Genomic DNA, 23,828 nt, shown 5'->3' with positions numbered 1-23,828 from the left:
AGCCCATGTTTTGGACAAAATCCTTAATCTCTCATGCAAGTTCAAACCCACCCCTTCCATTTTTCTAGATATATCCTCTAGAGTTTTTTGTTGTGTAAGAAATGAAACATTTCTGGAAGGAAAAGTAAAGTATCTGGACTTTCAACAGCCTAGAGAATAAGAAATGTATTTATAGATAAATCACTTTCTGATATCAAAACATGAGTTAGATTCAAAAATGGAAGTATGAATCAACAGATCATTTTCTTTTGAAAAAGCTACATTATTTTATCTTAAAAAACAAAATGAAAGAAAAAAAAAGCAAGCTTACTTCTTCTTCATCAGGTTCAGCTTCTTCTGTTTCAACAGCTGACATACTAGCAACAGGCTTGTTCCATGCCAACTTTAACTCTTGTCCTTTGAAACGAGATCCATGAATTGCAGCCTAAAACAAGTTTAAACATTTTAGTTATGTATTTCTTTGTCAGGGGAAAAATTAACTTCAGTAATACTTAAATGCCAGAAATAAACCAACAGCCTGCTTTTTCAAAAGAAAATCCAAGTTGTAATATGCTCATACTGAATTACTGTTAACAGGTTAAAACAAAACAACTTCATTCATTGCACATGGAATTCACACATCCTTTCAGGAAAATGATCAAAATATATTCAGAAGAAAATAAGCTTTGAAAACCATAAAGCATTTGGTCATGTGAGTAACATACTGAACCAACACCTTCCTGGTTTTCAATATTATCTTGATGGGTTCTTCACCTTTCAAAGACGGACACAAAACTGTTAATGCATAACTTACGGGAAGAAGTAAGACATCCCACAAATACAAATGATTTAATATATTAAAAAAACCAAACAAACCCAAACAACCAAAAAAGCTCCTTTGTGATTACAACTTAATCTACTGGAAAACGTTCCACTTCCTATAAAGCCGTTGTAATTGAAATGTAAAAATTTTTAACTTATGGGATATTCATGCCTTTCTAAGTACCAGCTGCATTAAGTGGCTGCTTTGGAAATAGTATGTTCAAATTAAAGTAACATGAATGAGTATAAATCAGCGTTAGCAACATTCCGAAATAACCGTCATGGTCACAAAAGATTTATAGTACAATCTGAAAGCACAGCATAATGTGAAATGTAGAAACAATTACATGTCCAATGACATCTGAACATGAATTGTGTGATATTAAAGTCCCCAGGTATAAATTTTAAATCTGTACATATAAATTTATGATAAATTTAAAAGATTCTATGCTTATTAAAATGCAGCTCAGGAGCTTTTTGTCCATGGTCTCATCACAATGTCACACAACTAGAATTTTTAAAAGTACTTATACGTGACATTTAGGTCCAGAAACAACTTGTAATCTTTGGAAGAAATTACTACTACATAAAAATGCAACATTTTACAGTAGGGAATCCTCCTCTTCCTTCAAGGCTAGAACATATATGGTCATAAAGCTTAGGCCTATTTTCATTTGAGAAGGTAAAATATTAGCTACATTTACATCACAATGGGCCTCAACAGAGGTTTTTAATGATTACCTTCTACAACTCTTCCCATTGCCAGGCTTAAAGTCTGCTTTAGTAATAAACAGTGTATTTCCAGTGGAAATACATTTAATATATAAGAGTATCTTAAGAAAAATACAGATTTTACTATATTTGACCACAGTTTTTACAAAATTTTAATTTAAAAACGAAGGTGCAATTAGACACAAAGTCATTCGACAATTAAAAGTTTCAGTGCTAACTAGAATGTGGACATCTCACACATGATCATGAATTCTGACCCAGATAAAATATCCTCACTTTTCAGAGCCTATTCTGAACTTCACCTTGAAGATAGCTTGAAAACTCCACCTATTCTATTTGAGAGTGATTTCTAAGAAGTAAGCTAAAAAGGGGGAGGGGGGGGAAAGAAGAAAATCCCATCATATCAAATCACATTTACACGATCACAGTTTTTTTTTCAGGCAAAGGTAAATCCAAATGATGCCAAACAAAATATATAGGCTCACTCTGCAGGATGTCAGTGAAATTTCAAGCAGACTGAGAGGGTACCAAATCTTCAGGTGAAAACAACTGGCAATTAAATAAAGACAAATGAAGACATCCAACTATCAATTCCCAAGTGTTTCTCTTAACTTCTCCCTCATATCCTGTAGCTGAGTTTACTATAAACATCCTCATTTCCTAAGGATTTCAGTCATATGCTGTTCTGACAGACTTATTTAATCTAGAATTAAATTTTTGTGTCAAAGTTCTTTTAAAATGTTTTTAAATAATTAACAGAATTAAATTTAATCAAATACAGAAGTATAATGTAACTAGAAAGTAGTTGAATGTTGCAAAGTATTTTCAACAAAGACTATACTCACAGCTTCAGCTTCTGCTCTTGTCTTAAAGGTAATCACTGCATGGAGAGAAGAGTCATCTATCTGGCAATCTTCAATTTCACCATATTGCTTTTAATAAATAAATAAAAAAGCTTATTGAAATAGTTCTCCACCTCTAAAAATGCTGTCCTAAATCAAATGCCCTCACAAATCATATAAAATTAGAATAGTGTATCTTTCACAGCTTTAATGCCAATCAGGGTACTTGTCTTTGCAAGAAATAGTTACTTTTACTTGCATTTCTAAAACACAAAGTGCTGTAGTTTCTGGATTTCCTGACTGTAAACATACAGGTATGAAGTAAAATTATGACAGGAAAAGGGGTTCTTCTGCTTTAATACTTCTCTCTTGATCAGAAAGAAAGGATCTTGAGATGATTCCATTAGTCTGTTATGAAACTCTTCCACAAAGATTTATTAGACACAGGGACTGTAGAAAAAGTTTCAGAACTTAACTTGATTTCAGCATCTTAAGAACCTGACCCATCTATTCCTGTAATGGTCTCTATGGTATTGCTACCTTTAATGCTGCCATCACTGTAAGCTGCAATGCCCAACATATCTGTACGGGTGGAGTGCACTGCTGATGTGCAGAGAGTTGTGATATCACATCACAGAAACAGAAATACAGCTCAGTGCATTTCCATGGAATTTGGAGCAAGTTTAAAAACAGAAAATGCACAACCTGCAAAGTGAAATAATTAACATTTTTTCTCAGTGTTATACTACTAACACTGTGAACAGAATTGTGTTTGTTGATGCTACTAAGTTTTTTTTAATATTTTTCTTTGTTAAAGATAGTAAGTTTAATACTCCCTGCAATAAAACCAAAGTATAAGAAAACGTTAAGTTCTAAGCAAATTTATGTCCATAAACTGACAGCACAAGAGCAAGCTTTTAACAGTGGCAGGTTCGCTGTCTTCATTTTTATATTCTTTGCAGTCAGTAAAAGAAGCACATAATGAAATGCAAAATATGAAAGCTGACCAGCAAAATTTATTTTAGTGATATTCATAAGGCAGACTAAATCACAATATCATGCTGTAGATTAAAAATAAGTTTTTTCTTATACTCATCATTGAAACTAGACTCAGAAACGTTCTATGGCTGACCAAGTGGATTGTATTGCCTCATTTTAAAGTTTTATGTTCTTAGTTTTACACCAAAAATTTGTAAAGTCATTGCTCAAAAGTTCGGTCCATCATACATCTCTATAGAAAGTACTTTTGTTCCCCTTAAATACACACACACACACATATATAGAGGTATATATAAATGTTCAGTCTGTCATCCATCTCTATAGAAAGTAATTTTGTTCTCCTTCTGGGTATGACGGTCCCCTTTTTGTTCCCCTATATAGGCATGATGTAGTGTATTAAGGGGAACAAAATATATATATACATTTATGTATGTGTATATATAGAGCTCCTGGAAACACGACACCTTAAAAACCCCAGTATAATAGTGGCATTTTTTTTGTTGTGGGTTTTTGTATATTTGTGTGGATTTCTCACTTTATTATATTTGCACATAAAAATATGCTAAAAATTATGTACGTCAATTTATAATTTTTTAGACTAAAAACAGAATAAAAATATTATGTAGAAAAACTCTGACTTCTTTATCTTACAGAGATGAATAGACAGAAACCTTTCGCTGCCCTGCCAAGATCTGCATATAGTTGCACAATTCTCATCTTGATTCTTAAATTCAGAAAGTTAGGCAAAAGCACTGAAAATTTTCAGTGAAAATGTTCATTAAGCACTTGTTAAGATACTTCAATAAAGATAAACAAACTTCAGATATTGAAAGTCTGGCACTGAATCAGTTTTTGTTCTCACCATCCCTTCAGTTATTTTATCTTTCTATAGCTAAAAATTTGGAACAATTTTACATATATCCTGAACAAATAAATATTATAAGTCATTACTTCATATTCCAAATTTCCTTTCTTTTTAAGAAAAAAACCAAGCCTTGTAAATGCTATGCGGTTACAGGTATAATTAGTTGAATCAATGGTCTAATTTCTTTGTTTCACAACTTTTTCTGATGCATCCTCTTTTTCCATGAACAGGTATATCATGTTAAAGATTCATTCCTAAATAGTATTTCCAGATTAATTGAATCAAAAGAAAACAAGTCATTCAATAGAAGCATGTCATCCGAAGAACAGAAAAAGTAAAACTGCCACATACCGCAAAATGAGGAAGAAGATCTTCTCTATCACTTTCTGTGAATGCAGAGATTTCTAATGCCCTAGGTCGATGATCCACAACTGCATGCACAGGAACTCCTCTGCCTCTTCCTCGGCCTCGTATTCCTCTACCTCTGCTACGTGATGCACCCCGACCTCTTGCATGAACCCCTCTACCACGAACTGAAGAAAGAATCCCTCGTTTGGCAGCCTAAGAGGTTTATACATAACATACTGATGTATTAACATTCATAATCTAAATATTTAGACAAAACTAGCAAACACATATTCTGATGTTTCCTAAAAACCCATCCCCGAACAAGCCTCAGAAAGAGCAGCTTACAGGTCTTAAACTAACAAAAGGTGACATGTTAATAACATTAGAAAGCTAATACTGTTAATTATTAACGGATCAAAAATAGGATGGAAATAGGAAAAAAGAACCAGGTATTAAAAACAGGTATCAAAAGAGCCCTTCTCTGTGAGGATAATTCCTCATAGGAGAAAGGAACTGCAGTACAACATTTGAAATTTCATTAACAAGTTTTCTTGATGTGTTGACTAACTACTTAATTTGTCTCTTTATCTTTGTCTCTTCATTTGCCTCTGAAAGTCCAGCCAGGACTTTTATTCTGGCCAGAACTGATCCAGCATAATAGCTTTTGGCCACAGAATTGTAAGGTATGAAACAGAGGCTCTAACGAGCACCTCCAAGGACAAAGTATTCGCTAAAAATTTGGCTCTACATACTCACTAATTTCCATTCCCACAATACCCGTGTTTCCCTTCTGAAGAACTGGTATGCCCTCTACAAGAAAAGTCAAAAGGCCAATGACAGGATGTCTGACAGCCATTTAAAAAATAATTCGCAAAAGTTATTTTAAGTTTCAAAAAAGCACTTTCAAGGATTTAATTTCAACATTTATAACAAGGAAAAAAAAAAAATCTTTTCAAACCGAAATAGATCCTACAGTGTTTGCAACTCAAGCACTGAAAGCACTACTTTAATGCATACCAGTGATATCACCCATGAGGAGATCAATCTGTTTTGGCTTTGTTCATTAAATTATTCAGATAATTTTACAATAGTATATAGTTCACTTTTTATTTTTTGTAAAGGGAATCCTGTGGGGATTTTTGGTTTTCTTGAGGGTTTTTTGTTTGTTTGTTTGGGGTTTTTTTGTTGTTGTTGGGGTTTTTTTTTCTTTTAAACTTTTTTAAATGGTTAAATGAATAATCCAGAAAGATAAAGATTATTCTGACTCAACAATCACGTTCTCTCACAGTAAAATCAGGACCACCTGGAAGAGAACAGCAGGTTATGAGGTACAGAAGCAACACATGAATGTTTTGGGAGTTAAAGCCACAACGACAATGTGTGAACAAAAGTTTTCTAAAGAATTTGTAAGAATACTGAAGAATCAAACAAACATCAAGGGAAAAAACCCCATATCCCTCTTGTAAATCATACAAGGGATACATGTCATGCTGTTCCTTGAAACATACTGGTATGCTTTACTAATAACCCTGTTTTTCTCCATCTACTTCGATCAGTATTTGCTAAAGGCCTCAGAATATTAATTTTACTAGCAAAAATTATTTTCCGCAAAGAGCTACGTTCTTTTTTCCAAACTCAAAATACAAACAGACTCAATGGTAGATGGAGTAGGATTAGCACACCCAACTACAGTGTAACTTTATCTTGAACGAGCACCTACTTTTCTACCGCTATTTTACAGATCATTCAATTCACGTATTTTCTAAAATGTACGATCTATAAATAAGCTTTCAGTATACCTATGAAATATTTTCACCATCAGAATATATATTGTTAAGATAAGCTTTTATTTCATCTCTACTCAATTGGCTTGGCTTATTAACAAACCTATTTTCACAATTACCAAAGCTGCGTAACACCTTAGTTTTACAGAAAGATTTTAATGCAACTTAGCCATACGTATGTGCACTGTGTTCTTATGTAGTTATACATAAGACATGACCAAACTTCATTAAGACAAGAGGGATTTAAGCGACACAGCAGCCTGCTTAACAGTAAAAAGAGATAAGATTATCATGCAATTAAGTAGGTATTATACAATCATATAGGCAAGACAGTGCAATATAACACAGAATAACACCCACAGCATTCAGAATTTCTAAAGTAAGACACAGATATGAAGAATCTTGCACAGCCTTCTGAATTTTTTTAAAAGTACTTTAAGAAAAAGCGTGTTTCTGTACATTGAGTACTTCTTGAAACATTATATTTGCTTTTGGCAAGTCCCCTTTCTCTTGAAACCAACTGTGTAATAATACTACTTTTGGCACTTCAGCCTTTTTGGTTAATCCCATTAAGAGGATGCTAACACTTAAGAATAAAAGATAAGCAGTGTTTTTTAACTCTTCTGTACCAAACACAACATCACCTACAGACAACAATTTAAAAACACTCCACGCTCTCAAGGAAGTATTACTACCACAAATCTATAAAATATCACATCATCTAAATAGTTACAGAATTTAAATAGATTAGCAATCAAAATTAAAGGCAATACTGTTTCTCCACCTCAATGGAATTCAGAAACTGATTTTTTAAAATATTATTGCTAAATGCCTCCATCTACATGCAACTTAATATTGCATTCTGGAAAAAAATAGTTTATGATACAATACACAAGGCAATAAACATATATGAAAATATTTGATTAAAAGTTAATTGCTACAAAAGAAGAGACAAACATACTTCCAGCTGTAGCTCTGTATATTTTCGTCTTAATTCAGTAACTTCCTCCCCCGCTTGCATCTTCTTGTATAAATCCAGTTCAGTATCTAGTAACTCTTTCTGCATCTAAGAAATCGTTACGGTAAATTATTAGTTCCACAATTCACATTCTCTACTGAGGAAACAATTTTCCGATAAAACCCAAGAATCTATTGCTATGCTCCTATCAGCAGGCTATTTCAAAAATATAGTGACTTAAGGATTGGCCAGCATTAGCCTCCAGGTAAGGTAGAAGTTTGCCGCAGCACCTCTATCTGGAAAACAAGTTCCTAGAAACTCTAAGAAAAGGGAATTTGAAAACTAGAAGCTGTAGTGAAATTTTAAACTTAACCAAATTGTGGCTTATTAATTCAGATCACAGCTGTAACTTTGCAGGTATATTGCTTACTACGCTAGGTTTCCACCTTCAAAAACAAACCAGGCACAAGTTTAGGAGCGTTCTTGGAGAGATAAAACTTCAATGTGTAGTAGTATGTTTCTAAGCTTGGTGATGTCAAAGCTTTTAGACTACCACACAAAGCCAAAGCCAATAACATTTTTTCTAAACTAGAGATACACAAAATAGAAAATGCAAAATTATATGGTAGTGATGATGAGATAAAAAGGGATTATACAAAAAAAAATACAGTACAATTATGAATGAATACAAAATCTATAATCAGTAATGAGAAAAAGCATCTAAGTTTATCAGAATTCCATAATGCAAAAAGCACAAGTGATAGTTCTGTTCAGACCACAGCAGAAAAAACACAGTAACAAGACCTCTGCTAACAAAAGGTTGGTCTCTGATGCACCCAGAGTTGCATTCCAGCACACAGTACCTTAAAAAAGTTATTAGAAAGTTCAAAAATATATATGAAACTGAAAGATGCCTCTGAACCCAAATTTAGACATGCTCATTGCAACCACTGAGGTGCACGTGTGGGTACAGGTACAGGAAAGGGCTTTATGTGACCATGAAAATTTTATTTTAAGTTCTGTTCCAAATGGGAAGCTTTCTTTTTTCTTTTTTTTTTTCTTTTTTTTTAATGGAAAAAGCAGCAGCCAAATGTTCCAGTGACATCACAAATGAAGGATAAAATTATAGATGATTGTGAAATAGTTTTACATTTACATCCGTTGATTCAAAAACACGGCACGCAATGTATTCAAAGGCTGGTTGTCAAGAGATGAAGGTTTCGCAGTTGTGACAGTTGGAAACCAAGTATCACCACTGAATGATAAAGAAGTGGTTTTTTGTGTCTTTGTTTTTTTCCTGGAAGCTTTAAAGGAAAAAAAGCTGGATTATTCAACTGGCAACTTCAACCTGAACCCCTTTCAGCCCCATTTTCTGATTATCTAAAGCAACCACAGGAAAAAATCCATTATCTCCTGTATAATGGTTTTCAAAATTTTCAAAATTGGAAACTGTGTTTTTCTCAAATCCCGCTGTGTTGCAACACATCAATGACATGGCAAAACCACCACTTCTGAAGTTTAATAATGACCAGCAGTTAGAACTCACAAAGCAGCCAGTGACATGGGTGTCGTAAAGAAAATCTCTAGACTTTTGAGGTTTATTTCTAGTGCTCTTAATGAAGACTTCCCTTTTATAGAGCTATGCCAGGTCTCAAGAAGAAAATACCTCCTTCAAGACATACCAAAAAGCAGCAAAGGTTTTTGCACTCAGGGGGAAGAATATTTTGTAATCTGCATGAACTGGAACCAGACAAAAATAGGTAAAGATAATGGCAAAGCCACACAGGCCTCATCCACCTAATGCTTCAAGTTTGCAGGGTCTTCTGAGCTGCCCAGGTTTTAAACCCTAAGAAAATGCAAGAGAACCTAGAGCAAAGTCAGAAAATTGTCAAAGTTGTAAAGTTTAACTGTTAATTCCTCACTTTCACAAGGTCACACGGAAGTGATTGTTTTCTCTCTTTCAAATGTTAACAAAACAATGCTCACAAGATAATGCACAATCTCCCTCAGAGGAAAGCTATCAATAAAATCAACTTTTCTACAGTTTGGATGTTTTGTCCATTATGAAATGGGTTTGCTTAAAATGTTTCTTCACTTTCCATATTACAAAGGAAATGGAAAACCAGCTCAAAAACTTCATGAAAACTGTAATTCAAATTAGCCTATCACCTCACTTTACTAAGTAAAAACAACAATCATACAAGGAAGTGGTGGACCAGGTTGCCAAGCAAAGGGTGATGCGGGCAGAAGAGATCTCAAGATCAACAAAACTGGGTTGAAGGGAGAGACCACCTCAAGCATACACATACCAATCCACATAAATGAGGGAGGGCCTACAGAACAGTATCACAGGGGAAGATCTCATATCTTTTCTGGGAAATCAGTGCCTCTCTGAAGAGCCTGTACGCTAATACAGACAACGTGTGAAACAAAGAGGAGGAATTAGATGTCTGTGTGCAGTTACAGGGCTACAATCTTACTGAGACTACAGAAACATCGTAGGAAAACTCACACGACTGGAGTGCTGCAGTGGATGGATACAGTCTGTTACAGAAGGACAAGCCAGGATGGCGAGGAGCCGGAGTTGCCCTTTAGGTGACAGTGCAGTATGAATGCATGGAGCTCTGCCTGGGTACAGATGATGAGCCAGTCAAAAGTTTATGAGCCAGGATTAAGACAGCAGACCAATGTGGGTGACGTTGCAGTAGATGTGCACTACACACTGCCTGATCAGGTAAAAGAAGTAGATAAGGCCTTCTTCAGACAACTGGAAGAAGCCTCCTGTTTGAAGACCCTGGGCTGGATATCTGCTTGAAAGGCAGGATGATTTTCAAGAATCACATCCTCCAAGTTCTAGAGCGTGCATCTACCATTATGTGCAGAGGCTGACAGAGCTGGGATTGTTTGACTTCAGGATGAGAAGGTGGTGGGAGCACGGACCTTATCCATGTGTATAAATACCCAGTGTGGATGAGTAAAGACGACATCTAGACTCTTCTTAGTGGCGCCTTGCGATGGAACAAGATGATCCCCAGAGATCTCTTCCAATCTCAACCATTTTGAGCAGTTTTGTGTTACTGGACTGTTTTCTTGTCCGCTCTAAGAATTTACTGGGCCACTCTCAGGGTAAAATAACTGCCATGGGTTAAAATGCTGCATTCATGATTTTCTACTCAAGAATTTACCAAGTTTCCATGATGCAACTTGCTTCTTCATTTCTATGGGTCTGGATTCTTTCCCTTGCATGTGATGAATCCCACAACCAACCATTATTCTTGGATCGAAACTGTTATAAACTACTCTTCCTGTTCAAGTTTATGAAGAACTGTACACATAGAATCATAGAATCAATAAGGTTGGAAAAGACCTCTAAGATCATCGAGTCCAACCGTCAACCCAACGCTACCATGCCCACTAAACCATGTCCACCACCATGGTTAGATAAGCATCATCGGTTGTACACCAGTAGTACACCACCAGCAGAAGAGTGTTTCTCAAAAACATGAAGCTTTAACAATCAAATGTAGCTTTGAAAATATTGCCAATTTCTAGGACTTTTACAGTTCAAATTCACTCTACAGGTAGGTAACTTCCTTCAGACCTCTCAGAAACATTTTCTCACCAAACAACGTCCACTCTCTTTCAAAAACATTAAAAAAAAAATCTCGTGTCTCATCTCCAAAAAAAGAGGAATTTAATCTTACTATAGCAGTGTCTGAATTCTGGGATTATTACAGTTAGTTCCCCCTCTAAAACACAGTAGAGTATTCCACTGGAACTGAAGTTGTTTTAAGAGGTATAAACTGACTTCCAGAAATTATAATCTATGTCCATTTTCAGGATAAAAATACACTGCTCCAACTTTTTCCTGACTGATGAACGATGCAAGAAGCTACAGTGAGTTCATACAGGTCATTTCAGTATTTCTTTTTGATATTTCTTTTCAAAGCTGTACAAAACTGTAATTTACACTGCAGTTACTTTTAATGCCTATATTTCTATGTAAAATAAAGCAGTAGAAATGCTGTTTCAAACCAAAAACTAATGATCCATTTAAATTAAATGTGGCTTGTAATGTTACACCAGCTTTTTAAAACAGAATCCCAAACGTTAGAAGAGAAGACTAAGCATTCTGCAGATTTAAGAACTGAATGAAAATAGCAAGAAAAGATCAAAGCTTTTTGTCTTCTACTGGAAAATACACTGTATAAAAATCTGCTCTTTTATTAGTATGCAATTCCTCACTTGATAAAGCAAAAAAAGCTTATAATGTATTTAAAAGAAAACATTAATTACTTAAAATGTTATTTCTCAAGGTCTCGCTTAATTCTTAATCACCTTGTGACCTGTTTAAGAGCGAATACTTCTATAAAAAGCAAAATACTGCATTTTAAAAAGGTAATATAATTGCACCTTTAAGCAGTTGGGAAACTGGTTATAGCCATATACTAACAAGAATGATACCAGAGAAGGGAAACTCCTCTCACAGGTATAACCCAAACATGGATAGCTAGATCAAAGGAAAACTGACCAGCATAATCTTCAATCTAAAAAGCTTAATATATTGAAAAATTTCAGTGACATAAAAAACACCAGTAAATTATGTACCAGTACAGTAGTCAACTAGTTTCATGAAGCAGTTTGTTTTGCGTATTAAACCTGACGAGAAGATATGTTTTGCATAATGATAATCCTTTTGCATAAGAAATACTATATTCACGATTTCTATTAAAAACTTAAGAAAACAATAGACTATACACAAAGGATCGGATAAGGCAAAAGAAAATCATAAGATTTTTTTTTTTTTTTTGATTTTCCAGATGATGTAATATCTATGTAAGAGTAGATAAACCCTTTAGACAACAGCATGGTTTTAAAATTAACTAAGATCCTTTAAAAAGAGGGCAAAACCAATCTCACTTCAAAGACGACTTCAAAATTAAACCAGTATGGTTCTAAATACTGCTGATGTGGCTGCATATTTTTATTCTGCTGACATAAGCATGTGAATTCATGTTATTAAAAAGCTGACCAAAACTTGAGTACCTGAGTCTTAGTTTTCATGCTTTTTAAAGGAGCCCCTCCTCCTGGTGATACACCTTTTAATTCATCCTTTAACTTGGTAATGCTATTAGTCAAAATTTCCAGTGTTTTCATGATTTCTGCTTTGTCTTCTGACTTCATGGCTTTATTCTTCTCCAGCTTTGAAATCAGCATCTGTCCAATTAAAAACAACCACAACTTTTTACTTAGCAACTACTATTACAGATCTGTTTTCCAGTACTCATTACAACTAATGGAAAAACAGAATATTGCATTTCTTTTGCTGTGATCTTCAAACTCAACATATAGAGCTATTAACAGCTTATATTAAATTTAAATCTTTGTCTGAATCTCTGATTAATTAATTTGCTAATGAACGTCTGATATCTCCATTTCATTTGGACAGTTTTGCTCAAAATACTTAAATTATTTCAAAATTTTTATTCAACTTAAATGACATTTTGGCCTTTTTCTCCTCCTAAGCGTGAGTGCAGACATGCATACTTTTCTACATCAATCTTTCCTGCTCTTGTCAAGTAGAACTCTCAGGCTTTCACTTCTCCCAAAACATATATGCATGTTGCACCAAAATTAGGCAATTTTAACTAAAATTGCACCTAAATTGTATAAGCTTATAGTTTTTTAAGTGAACTAACAAGACCAGTTACATTAACACTCCAAACTCAAAATAATGGGATAATACCATTCTAAGAGAATGCTTATTTTAGAGGTCAGTTTTGTAGCTCATGCTTACAAATTCTGAAATATTTTAGAGAAGTGAACTGAGATTTTACAACTGAATTGCTGACTTTAATGCTAACATTTTACCTTTTGTGTTTCAATATGCTTCTCTAAGATTTCTTGCTTCTTTTTTCTCACATCTTGTTGAAGTCGTAATGCTTCCTAGAAGCATAAAAAAATTACAAAAAGTTTCTAGATTTTGAAAAATAATGCCAGAAGAATAATATACTATACCTGACAACTATACAGTAGTAACTTAAAATAACAGGGAGAAAATTAGTAACAGAAACTCAAGGTACTAATAGGCAATCTTTCAAATTATGTTTCGGAAAACAATGCGTCACCAAATTAGTGAAGGATCTAATAATCTTTCTTAGTTAGATCTGTGCTGGAAAGTCTTCATTACTACTTAGGTACAAAGCAACCCCTTACACAACTCCATTGCAAGATGAAAGGCAATATAATACACCACCACAAGAGGTACAACATACAGGAGTTTACATGTGCAAGGACAGTATCTTGAAAGCAACTGTAAATCAAGTCCATCAATTAAAACACATTCTCCAATACAGTTACAAGCAAAAAGAAAATACATTCTATTTTCTAAAATTAAAATGTTACCCAGAGAAAACCATCTCTCTTGCATCTGACTACTGTAACTTGGAGGTGACAAGTACTGCCACTCAATCTGCTAAAACCAGAATCCTGACATTGCAATGGGCAACTCAAAATTAATTGAAACTGATAAATTTGTGACATATTGCACACAAAAGGAGAAGCAGGAGGAGATGCCACAGCTGCTGTGCTCAGCTCCTACTAATGCTGCTTGAGAGAAAGCAACTGCTTCTTGCTCTCAGAATGTAGAAGTCTTAGATAGCAGGATACTTGCAGAAGACAATTAAGAGCTTTGATACCAACATATTTAATGGGATAAAAGGAGAGGCAGAAGATGATTTTGCACCTCCAGATCACCAATCAACTGGGAATCAGACTGCAAATGGATAACCTCACACAAAGAGTGTAAATGCACAACAGCCATAAAAGAGATAGTAATAAGGTTTCTGTATGGCTTCCCAAATACTGATAAAATCTGCTGCATGAAATGTTAGTTTTGCAATACAGTGTGCAATCATTTTTCTGAAGGGAAAGGGAAAGGGAAGATAAGACAAGGGGATGAATGCTAAGAAAAACTAGGGAGACAGCAGAAAAGAAGGGAGTGAGTCCCACAAAATCATGTTTTTCCACAAGTACTAGTATATTGTAATAAAAATCTCTGACGAAAGGAAAGAGCACAAGATCACATGAAAAAAGAGCCAATCACTTAGCACGTCTTCAGTGTCTTCTCAAAAAAACCTCTACAGCTGTTATACTAAGTCAATAATTTTATTATGAGCTTTTTGCCATTTCACAGGCACTTAGTGTCTTAACTTGAAAGGTAAAGGCTCTAATTCTGAAAAACATGTTTTAGGGGACAAATACGAAATGAAATCCCAAAATTAGAAGTGATTTCTTTAAAGTCTGGACCAATGCCACGAATGACATGCAGCTACAAACTGCTATTTCAAATCGTATTAGACATTAGTTACAGAAGTTTACCAATAGGCTAAAATCTTTGTTTAATGGTTACACTGCTTTCAGTACTTACGTTTGAATCTAACTTAGTATGGAACTCTTAATCTGTGGTTTGAAACCAGTAAGATAAACAACTGTCCTATATTTAGTTTTTCTAAATGATAAGAATAAACATGAAAAAGGACCTTTACTGGGCTCTTTTGAAAATTCTAAGCAAGCTAAACTACAACTAAGCGACCTATTCAATGCCAAACGCATTTTTGTTGCATTTCCTCTCTAAAAAAAAAAAAAAAAAAAGAGAAAACCTAGTACTATGCAAAAAATAAAAATGGATGCAGAACTATAGTTTGGAAACAATAAAATGCAGAGTCATACAGTTCTCAGTTCTCTCAAGTGAAGAAACAATTTTGGTCACAAGTACAAAACACACTGAGAATAAAGACCAGTTTAATGAGAATAAAGGCCAGTTCCAGAAAGGCTTAAAAGAGAAGAATAGTGACTATACTATACTCCCTTCTCACTCGCAATGGACAATTCACGCCTCAACATGGAGATTCTGCTTCCAGGAAAAAGTGTTCCACATTTTGAACTTCTACAGAATTTTAAACCTGCTTACACTGCCTGAACATGCACTGAAAAAATAACAAAACAATGCTGAATTTTCTTGTTCTTTGAAAAGAAACCATTATAGTGAATTTAATCTTATAACTAGTTTAATCTATGCTCCTGAGATGAATATACATAGTGTACTATCACTAGTGGTCACAAGTTCCCAATCTAGGTCCATTTTATAAAGAAGCATATTTAATTTACCTGTTTTTTCTTCTGTGCTTCATTAGAGTCTAGCACGGAAGTGGAAACAACAGGCAAAGATTTCTGTGCTGCCTTCAAAGCAGCAGGGTTGTACACAGTTTTTGTCAAGCCAGTAGAAGTGGATAAAACCTATAGGAGGAAATCATTTTATTTTTTTGCCAGTGAATTTCAGGTTTTTTTAAAAAAAACATGAGTGCTTAAAAATATATAAGCGTCTTTTCTTTTTTCTGCTTTGATGATATGGAAAATAAAAATTTGGTGTTACAATTATATTTGGAGTTGCTGAAGCTAAACAATTTTTAAAGAGGCAGCATCACATCAGATATCTAAGAATTGTAAACATCAGATTATAAATCCTTTCCATTGAGATTTCATAGGTACTTCCAAGTTTCAAATACATAAAATTTTACGTATTTGAGCATAATTAAGGAAACAGAAGACTGAGATTTTCCCAAGAATAACTGAAGTTTTTCTTTTTTTGTTTCGAAGTTTTCATGGCTCCATGAATTTTACAAGCAAAAATTCAACATAATTTTAGAGACCAAGATCCAAAGTAGATACAATAGTTCTTTTTCATATGCAGTTTGTGCAAAATAGAGCTTGCACAATCAACAAGAAGTAACTCAAGTACAGGGAAGTCTTCAACATCATACATCAAAGGAAGAGACTCCTGTATCTCTCTGTTCTCTTTCCTACATTTGTAATGAGGTATGAAAATTTTCCCATGACCTACTGAGAACACAGTTGTCTGCTTTACAATCTCTCTAAAGTATACTATCTACATCTCCACAATACCTGAAGATTTGGACTATTCTGTTTTCTTATCATGTTCCTTAAAGGACATTTTGGCCATGTTAACACTGAAAAACCCATGGCTAAGTGCTGGAGATAATATAGGCATGATCTTGTCCGCCTTGTTAGCAAATCACAGCAATTATGCAATTGGTATCATTTCCAGGAGTTTAAAAATACTTTACATATATGTGGAAAATTAAAAGATGCATGCAGGTCACCATGCACTCCATAAAATAGACACAATGCCCACCAACAGGAGAAAAAAAAGAGACAGCCAAGAAACATTAGAAAGACAGAAAAGATCAAGAGATCAGAAGAATTTACAACAGGAACGCTTCATATAAAAGCCTTTCATTTCATTGTGCTATTTACACTATTTCTTCCCACAGTAAAGTATTTTCTAGAGTAGGCAGTGCAGAGAGGAGAACAAAGAAAAAAAAAAAAACAAAGCATGTTATGGGGTATTATAGACAGTGATATAAAATGCTCTAAGCAGGCCATTAAAAAGGAGATGAAGGAATTTTTTTTACTTATTTAAACCTGCACATTAATGTATGCACATCCCAATCATATAATTCCTATTACAAAGTAGCTTTAGGACAGGCTACATCACAAATAAACAGAGGACCAAGTAAAGACAAAAATATTGACACACTCCTTTTGCCCTGAACTGACTTCATGGCAGAGTGAACCACGCTTCCTCATCTTTTAATATAAGGAGAGATGCCACAGCAGATGTACCTGCATCAACTAACACAGAAGAGCAAGAAGCAACACATTAATGTCTTCCAAATCTCTAATGCTATTCAAGAGAAGGAACGGTGTCAATCTCTTCACAAGTTCACAATTCGCAAGTCCCTATACAGATCTTAAAAGGCCTCACGATGACTGTTTCATCTCCTTTTCCTCCTGCTCTTTGGAAAGCATAGCTACCTACTTTCTTACTGGAAAGTTCTTGTCAAACCCTGCACTCAGTCAGAAGCAAAAAAACATCTAGGACATGACATCTATGTTTTTTGACAGCTGTCAATAATCTAATTTCTAATGGTTATAAAGCGTTATTCACTGCAAAGTAAGCAAGGTATTTTCTTGTAAAGGGAAGCAGTAGGTAAAAACAGGTCAACCCAAGTTTCAGAACCCTACTAAAAATGCCAAAGGAAACTGCTGCTTCACAACCAGTCCATCGAACTGTACAGCAGCTAATCACAATCAATCTGTACTATAAGACAGCACAGCAGAAAACCATTTCAGTATGAATTTACTCTTTGTAGAAAAATGTTTCAGGATAAGTCAACTCTTTCGGAACGAGAAAAAAAAAGTATTTACACTCAAACTGAAGCAGACTTCCTATTTCTAAATTAAGTATATAGTATGTATGTAAAATGAAGTTCAGGAATACACAGTAAGACATTTATCTGCAACTTATTTAGGGCAACAAGAATGCAACTAATCAAACCACCAACAAAATATAGGCAAGAAGCCAAGATCAGTGCATTTAGGTGGACTGGTCGGCTTGAAATGAGTTGAAGAGACATCCTCTACAATTACAAATCAACATTAAGTATTGTTACCTTTGTATGCTAAGTACAGCATAGTACCTTTGGAGTGAATTTGACTTGTTAGATTCCACTAAATGCATTAACTGCCATACTGTAAGAGGGTTGGGGGGAAATGCAGTGGATGCTTCATTTATTTCAGATCAAGCCAATTCCCAATAGAAAAGATACATACCTAGGCAGAGGAATCTTGTTACCAGGTAAAACTTGCTGCCTTTCTAACAAAAGTCTTCTCAAATGAATGTTATAAACACTGGGGAAGCCTGTCCCCTAAGATGCTAAACAGATCTGGAAACATGTGTCATGAACTTTGCGACTCAAGTAAACACATCAACAACTCCATATTCTGAAAATTGCAACCACTGGGCAAAATACATAACTCATAACCACCATTCAGATGCACCTTTCCCACCTTACCTCTCTTTGGCTTTTCTATACTGATTAACTTCCACTTTTATCTTTTCACAAGTACTGCAAATTGTAAGACCAAGTAAGAGGGTAAATGTTTACAGCACCACCTTTTAAGGGACACAAAAGCCCAAAAACATTTTTATAGAAAGGCTTTTTATAGATTTGTACGTAGTGTCAAAATCTATTTTTTTTTAAATTTATTTCGGTATTCTTCTAACAACTCAGGATCCTGGAACATATCTAGTTATTTCATGACTGAATAAATGGAACCTACTATATTAAAACAAAAACCACAGAATAGCGGCTTCTGTCCTAGCATGTTTTATTCGTCTTATAATCATTCAGCCATCTGCTAAGCTGAGTTTTGACATATTATACTTCATAACACTAACCTTTAACAAATAACTTTATTCATATTTATGAAACAAACTTCATATTGACACAAGGGGTTTTATAATAAAATTAATTCTACTGAAACTAAATGTGAGAGGAAGAGACTATGAGACATTCTCTTACCTTTTCAGTTGTTGGAGTAACTGGCTTTGACACAAAACCCAGTCTATCCTTCACAGACAGTTTAGTCACATTCTAAGAAAACAAAACAAAATTATAGTTCAAATATAATTTATTTTATGAATATTTTACTGTTTCCTGTGTAATACCAAATGTTAGGAATTTAGAAAAAACATTTTTAATTAATAAAGCCATAGACTTTTGACCAACAATACAAGACAAATAATATTAAAGCAGTTGATAAAATCAATTTGATTTTACAGTTAATATACATTTATAAATAGACTGGATAAGACAAAGATAAAGCCAAATTTGGAATCAAAGATTATACTACATATTTTTTGCAAGTCGTCCATGACATGTTAGCTGGCAGAGGATTATCTACACAGGCCTTTTTAAATACACTTCAGTTTTTTTTGTTTTATAATCTGGTATTTGCAGGCATCAATTGCAGAAAGTTGTTGTTTGAATCTAAACGACAAGTATTTTCTGAAGTGTGGTGGTCTTCCTATTCAGAAGGAAAACTAAAATAGTGGCACAATGCTAATAATGAGATACTTCTAACACAATAAAAATTTAAAGGCTATTTCTCATGGGAGTAACATGCCAGATTCTGTCATTATTCGTATTGGTACTGTGGTTACATTCTTCCTTGTATTAAGGGTGACATACAAATACTGAAAACACTTTTTAGACGCTGACCATCGGTCTTTAATGGTTTTAGCTGTTTAACAGATATAATATTAAAAAAAGGATACCTTTTAGTTCTTTGGATAGAAACCAACTTTATTTGAAATCTGAAAATGGCAATTTAACACATTACTGAAATATTTTCAGAGTCTTTTGGGTTTTTTTAAACTAAGTAAAAAGCTATGATCCTAAAAATTCAGTACCATGCTTGGGTAAGAAAGCCAAATATCATTGCACTGAGGAAAACTTTAATATCAAAACACCACTCTCAATCAAATTAGATGCATTTGTAAGTAGTAAATGTGTACTTGCACTATATCAGTAAGTGTAATGGATACATTCATACACTATGAAACCTATTACAGAAAGAAAAACGCGCAACTGATTTTTTGACTATCATACATACCTGGGTGACTTCTGTATTGGCACTCTGTGCTTCTGCAGGTTCAATATTACTTGCAGGTACTGGACCTAATCGCTCCTTGACTGATTGTTTCACTACTGGTAAACTAGGTTGCTGAACTAAGGGTTGTATGACCTGTAACACCGCCCCACCCCCAAAAAAGCACATGATAATATTAACAAAAGGCTGCTACATATGTAGTTCAATTAATACATAATGAAATTGCTGCAATGGCATTTAAATTTACACTTCTTCCTTCCTATCATTCAACAGCTTTTTCACCTGATAACAAAAATACACACTTCATGAGATTTAGGATGTTATACTGACTATTTGTGTAGTGCATACAGCGATAACATCTATTTTACACTTGTAGCTCACAGAAGTGATCAGACAACTCTGGTCTATTTCTATTAATCATGTCTACTTAGACTATCTTAACTTCCATCTAATAGAACTGAACAAAAAGTAATAAGCAGTCTTCTAATTCTTTTCACAAATCTTTTATCATCAACCATTTACTTACGGAAAGGCAGAATACAAACTTGTATTATAAAGAGTCTCGCTTTTTACAGTGATACTATCATTTTTCATCTCCTATGTATTTAACTTGGACAAAATAGAAAAAGAAAGAAGGATATGGAGACATGCAGTCATGGGACTGAGGAAGAAGAAAACAGAGCAGCTAATCTTTGAACCTACCATGGATATGCCTTGACAGCTAAGACCTTGCCTTTTTTTCTTTGACAAAAACATTAAACACTGAAGACCAAAAAAAAACGCTTCCAAGCAAGCTTTCTGTCATATTTATGACCCTCGGGAGGTCACCTAATCCATTCCTCCACTCCAGGGCAAAGTCAGCTGTACCTAAGCCATTATTGACTATCTATCTATCTAGTTCTTCCAGATTTCCAATGAAAGAGGTCCTATCACCTCTCTAGGTAAAAGTGTTTCAGTATCCTTTAGCATTAGGAAATGTTTTTTAATATCTAACCTAAATCTCCTGTGCTGCCTTTTATGCCCAGTACTTGTTTGTTTACCACAGATGTGGAGAGCACATTATTTCTGCTTCCTGGCAGAAGACTTTTCTTTGATGATTTATTATGCTTGACTCCCACCATCTTTACTAAGTACTTCCACTCCTTTCAGAATTCCCCAGTAAGAATTTTCCAAAGTAATCCTGCTGAGGAAACAGCAGCGGTCAAGAAATTGTGCAAGACCAGATACTACTGAAGGGACAACTTAAAAGCCAACTGATTTTACATCGAAAAAAATTCAAAAGTCTGTCTAAATTTAGTGCCTTACATAGAAAAGATCTGGCCAGAAACCATTATATATACAGGTGAAATTAATTCAGCTGTAATTAATTAATACACCAGAAATCTTGACAAAAATTCAAATACTTACAGTATGTGGAGTACTATAAGAAAGGAGTTTCCATACTACTTGTAGATATGATACCAAATATTAGTTTCAATGAAAAGCTAAGTAAATATTCATGCTCCTGGAAGGCTAATGAATTAAAAATACCTGCTTACTGACTCAACAATTTGATAATTGTTATATTTTGGGATAGAGGAAGATGAAAGCATTGCACTTAAAATTTTAATTTCCTGTTTAAGTTTTTCTTGTCACTGTGTGCCCTCTATTGCCCATATCTGACTTCAAATTGTAGCTTCCTGACACTTGATGAAAGGCTGTCCTTTGTGAAGCGAGAACCCTTAATACTGTCACCTGGTACCAAGGGGAATTCATGCTCAGACCATCAAGGTTAACTTACCAAAGGTGGTGTGCTGGGAAGCTAATAACATTACTAAAGCCCATAAGACTATTTAAAATTGATGTTTTGCAAAATAACAAATACGCAGATCAGATATTTGTTTGGAAATACACTGTTAATACTCCAAGCTGGATAGCATAATCAGCAAATAAGCTGATGCCAATAACTATTCAAGCTATCCTTCTCAAGAGAGGTAATAATTGTATGAATGCAAATGACATACTCCACTGCCCTCTTCTGGCTGATCAGATTTAAATCAAGCTTAGAAAATAAATACCATTTTGAGTAGCACTAGTTCAGATCAAGCATCAAGGATATTTACAAATTTGATTCCAAACTGAAATCTGAAGGATGATAACTGGGGAGATAGTCAGAGAGGTGGTGTTAAAACTGCATTTTGTAGATAAAAAGCGTGGCATTTGTTACAAAAGAAGGAGAGAAAGGAAACTGTTACCTAAAATGCCCTACAGCAGGATTGCTATGGAAAACTGGGTCATTGATTCTGAACAACGATGACATACATCATCCAGAGAAAGAAGGAATTCAAAACTTAGAGCAGCAATTGAAAGAATCCTCTAACAACTCATTTGTTCATTATACCAGCATATATAAATAAATGAACATTTCTTCTACAGAGCCTGCCTCATATTTTCTAAGTGTAGAATGTGTTGTTCCACACTGACAGCAAATCCAAGAAGCGGCATACACAAGTATTTAGAGGGACTTGCTACACCGGGAGCTAACTGACAAGACTCTCTATCCAATAACCTACATGACCTGGGAGAATCCAAGCTTCCCCTTATGCTTGAGTAGAACCACTACACCTGCTAACAAATCTGATTTGGCTTGCCACAGATTACAAATCTAAGCTCCAAAACAGTAATTGCTGTTTCATATTCTTAAAAAGTTGCCAGTGCTACTATGCACTATGGTAGTGACAACTACCAATAGGTGTTCCATTGTGCAATTCAATCCAAAAATATAGAATAGAATAGTTCAGTTGGAAGGGACCTACAGTAATCATCTAGTCCAACTGCCTGATCACTTCAGGGCTAGTCAGAAGTTAAAGCACGTTATTAAGGGTATTGTCCAAATGTCTCTTAAGCACTGACAGGCTTGGGGCATCGACCACCTCTCTAGGAAGCCTAGAGTGTCTGACCACGCTCTCGGTGCTTCCTAATGTCAAGTCTGAACCTCCCCTGGTGCAGCTTTGAATCATTCGACGCATCCTGTCACTGGATATCAGGGAGATCAGCACCTCCCTCTCCACTTAAAATGGAAAATGTCCCTGATCCATTTCCACAAAATTAGTCTCTCTAATGCAGCTCTCCTTTTACACTGTTGTTTGCATGTCCTCTCTCTCTACATATATATGTGTGTATATCTGTATATACATATAGGTACCTTTGTGTAAAACAAATTCTACTGTTACTTTCTATAGCAGATTGCACACTCAACAGGAAAAGACTGGAAAAAACACACCTTTTGGAAGAAAATGGAAATTATCTTCCAAGAAAAGAAATATAACTCTGCTGTCTTTCTTATGCTCACCAGAAGGAAAAAAAAAAAAGCCTATACTAGTTAAAGCAAAACAGATGTTATTCAGCAGACAGTAGCATTAAATCTTGCTTCACATGAGATGACGACAGAGTGGAATTCTCCGTAAGACACAGAAGGCCTTTCTTTAAATACCTTCAGTCTTATCTTGCTAATCAACTCCTGAACCTTGTATCTGAAGTCAAAGAATCTAGAATTAAAGAGTAACTTTTGGAAAAGAATTACATGAAATATTAATTATTTCAAAGTACTTAGTTTACTTTCTATAAACATTTTTTTAAAACTGTTTAAAAGTTTATATTTTACATAATATTCTAGATAGATTAGTCTTAGATCCTCTACCTTCTGTGTGGTTGTTTGGATTTGCGGTGCACTGCCTTCTCGATGCCAATAAACTTTAATAAAACGATTATTTAATACTGCTTCTGTACTTGATATAGCTTTCTTTGCTTCCTCGTGTGTGGCAAACTGAATAAGGGCACCTTCTGGATCACCTTGATATGCAACCTAAGATTTAAAACAGAAGAGTAAAACTTACTGCATGTATGATTTTCATTTGTGTCTCAATTATCATAAAATCACTAGCTTCAAGGCTCAGAAGCTTACAATTTAAACCCAATATGGG

At 34.7% G+C, this 23,828-nt stretch overlaps 1 protein-coding gene across 1 annotated transcript in view; it reads right to left on the bottom strand.

Annotated features, from left to right (window-relative positions):
* The window catches only part of RBM26 (RNA binding motif protein 26), a 43,286-nt gene that overhangs the window by 5,046 nt on the left and 14,412 nt on the right, over window positions 1-23,828 (bottom strand). The window contains exons 12-21 of the mRNA XM_009572659.1: window positions 23,546-23,710; window positions 19,870-20,001; window positions 18,777-18,848; window positions 15,499-15,627; window positions 13,201-13,275; window positions 12,376-12,546; window positions 7,333-7,437; window positions 4,591-4,800; window positions 2,379-2,465; window positions 311-424 (exon numbers count right to left, since the gene is read on the bottom strand). Of these exons, the coding sequence (XP_009570954.1) occupies window positions 311-424; window positions 2,379-2,465; window positions 4,591-4,800; window positions 7,333-7,437; window positions 12,376-12,546; window positions 13,201-13,275; window positions 15,499-15,627; window positions 18,777-18,848; window positions 19,870-20,001; window positions 23,546-23,710 (1,260 nt within the window). The remainder of the gene's footprint in view (window positions 1-310; window positions 425-2,378; window positions 2,466-4,590; window positions 4,801-7,332; window positions 7,438-12,375; window positions 12,547-13,200; window positions 13,276-15,498; window positions 15,628-18,776; window positions 18,849-19,869; window positions 20,002-23,545; window positions 23,711-23,828) is intronic.

This window comes from Fulmarus glacialis, unplaced genomic scaffold (assembly GCF_000690835.1).
Source record: "Fulmarus glacialis isolate BGI_N327 unplaced genomic scaffold, ASM69083v1 scaffold2370, whole genome shotgun sequence".
NCBI lineage: Eukaryota > Metazoa > Chordata > Aves > Procellariiformes > Procellariidae > Fulmarus > Fulmarus glacialis.
Note: the sequence above shows the minus strand (reverse complement) of the source record. Positions and strands in the feature narration are given on the sequence as shown.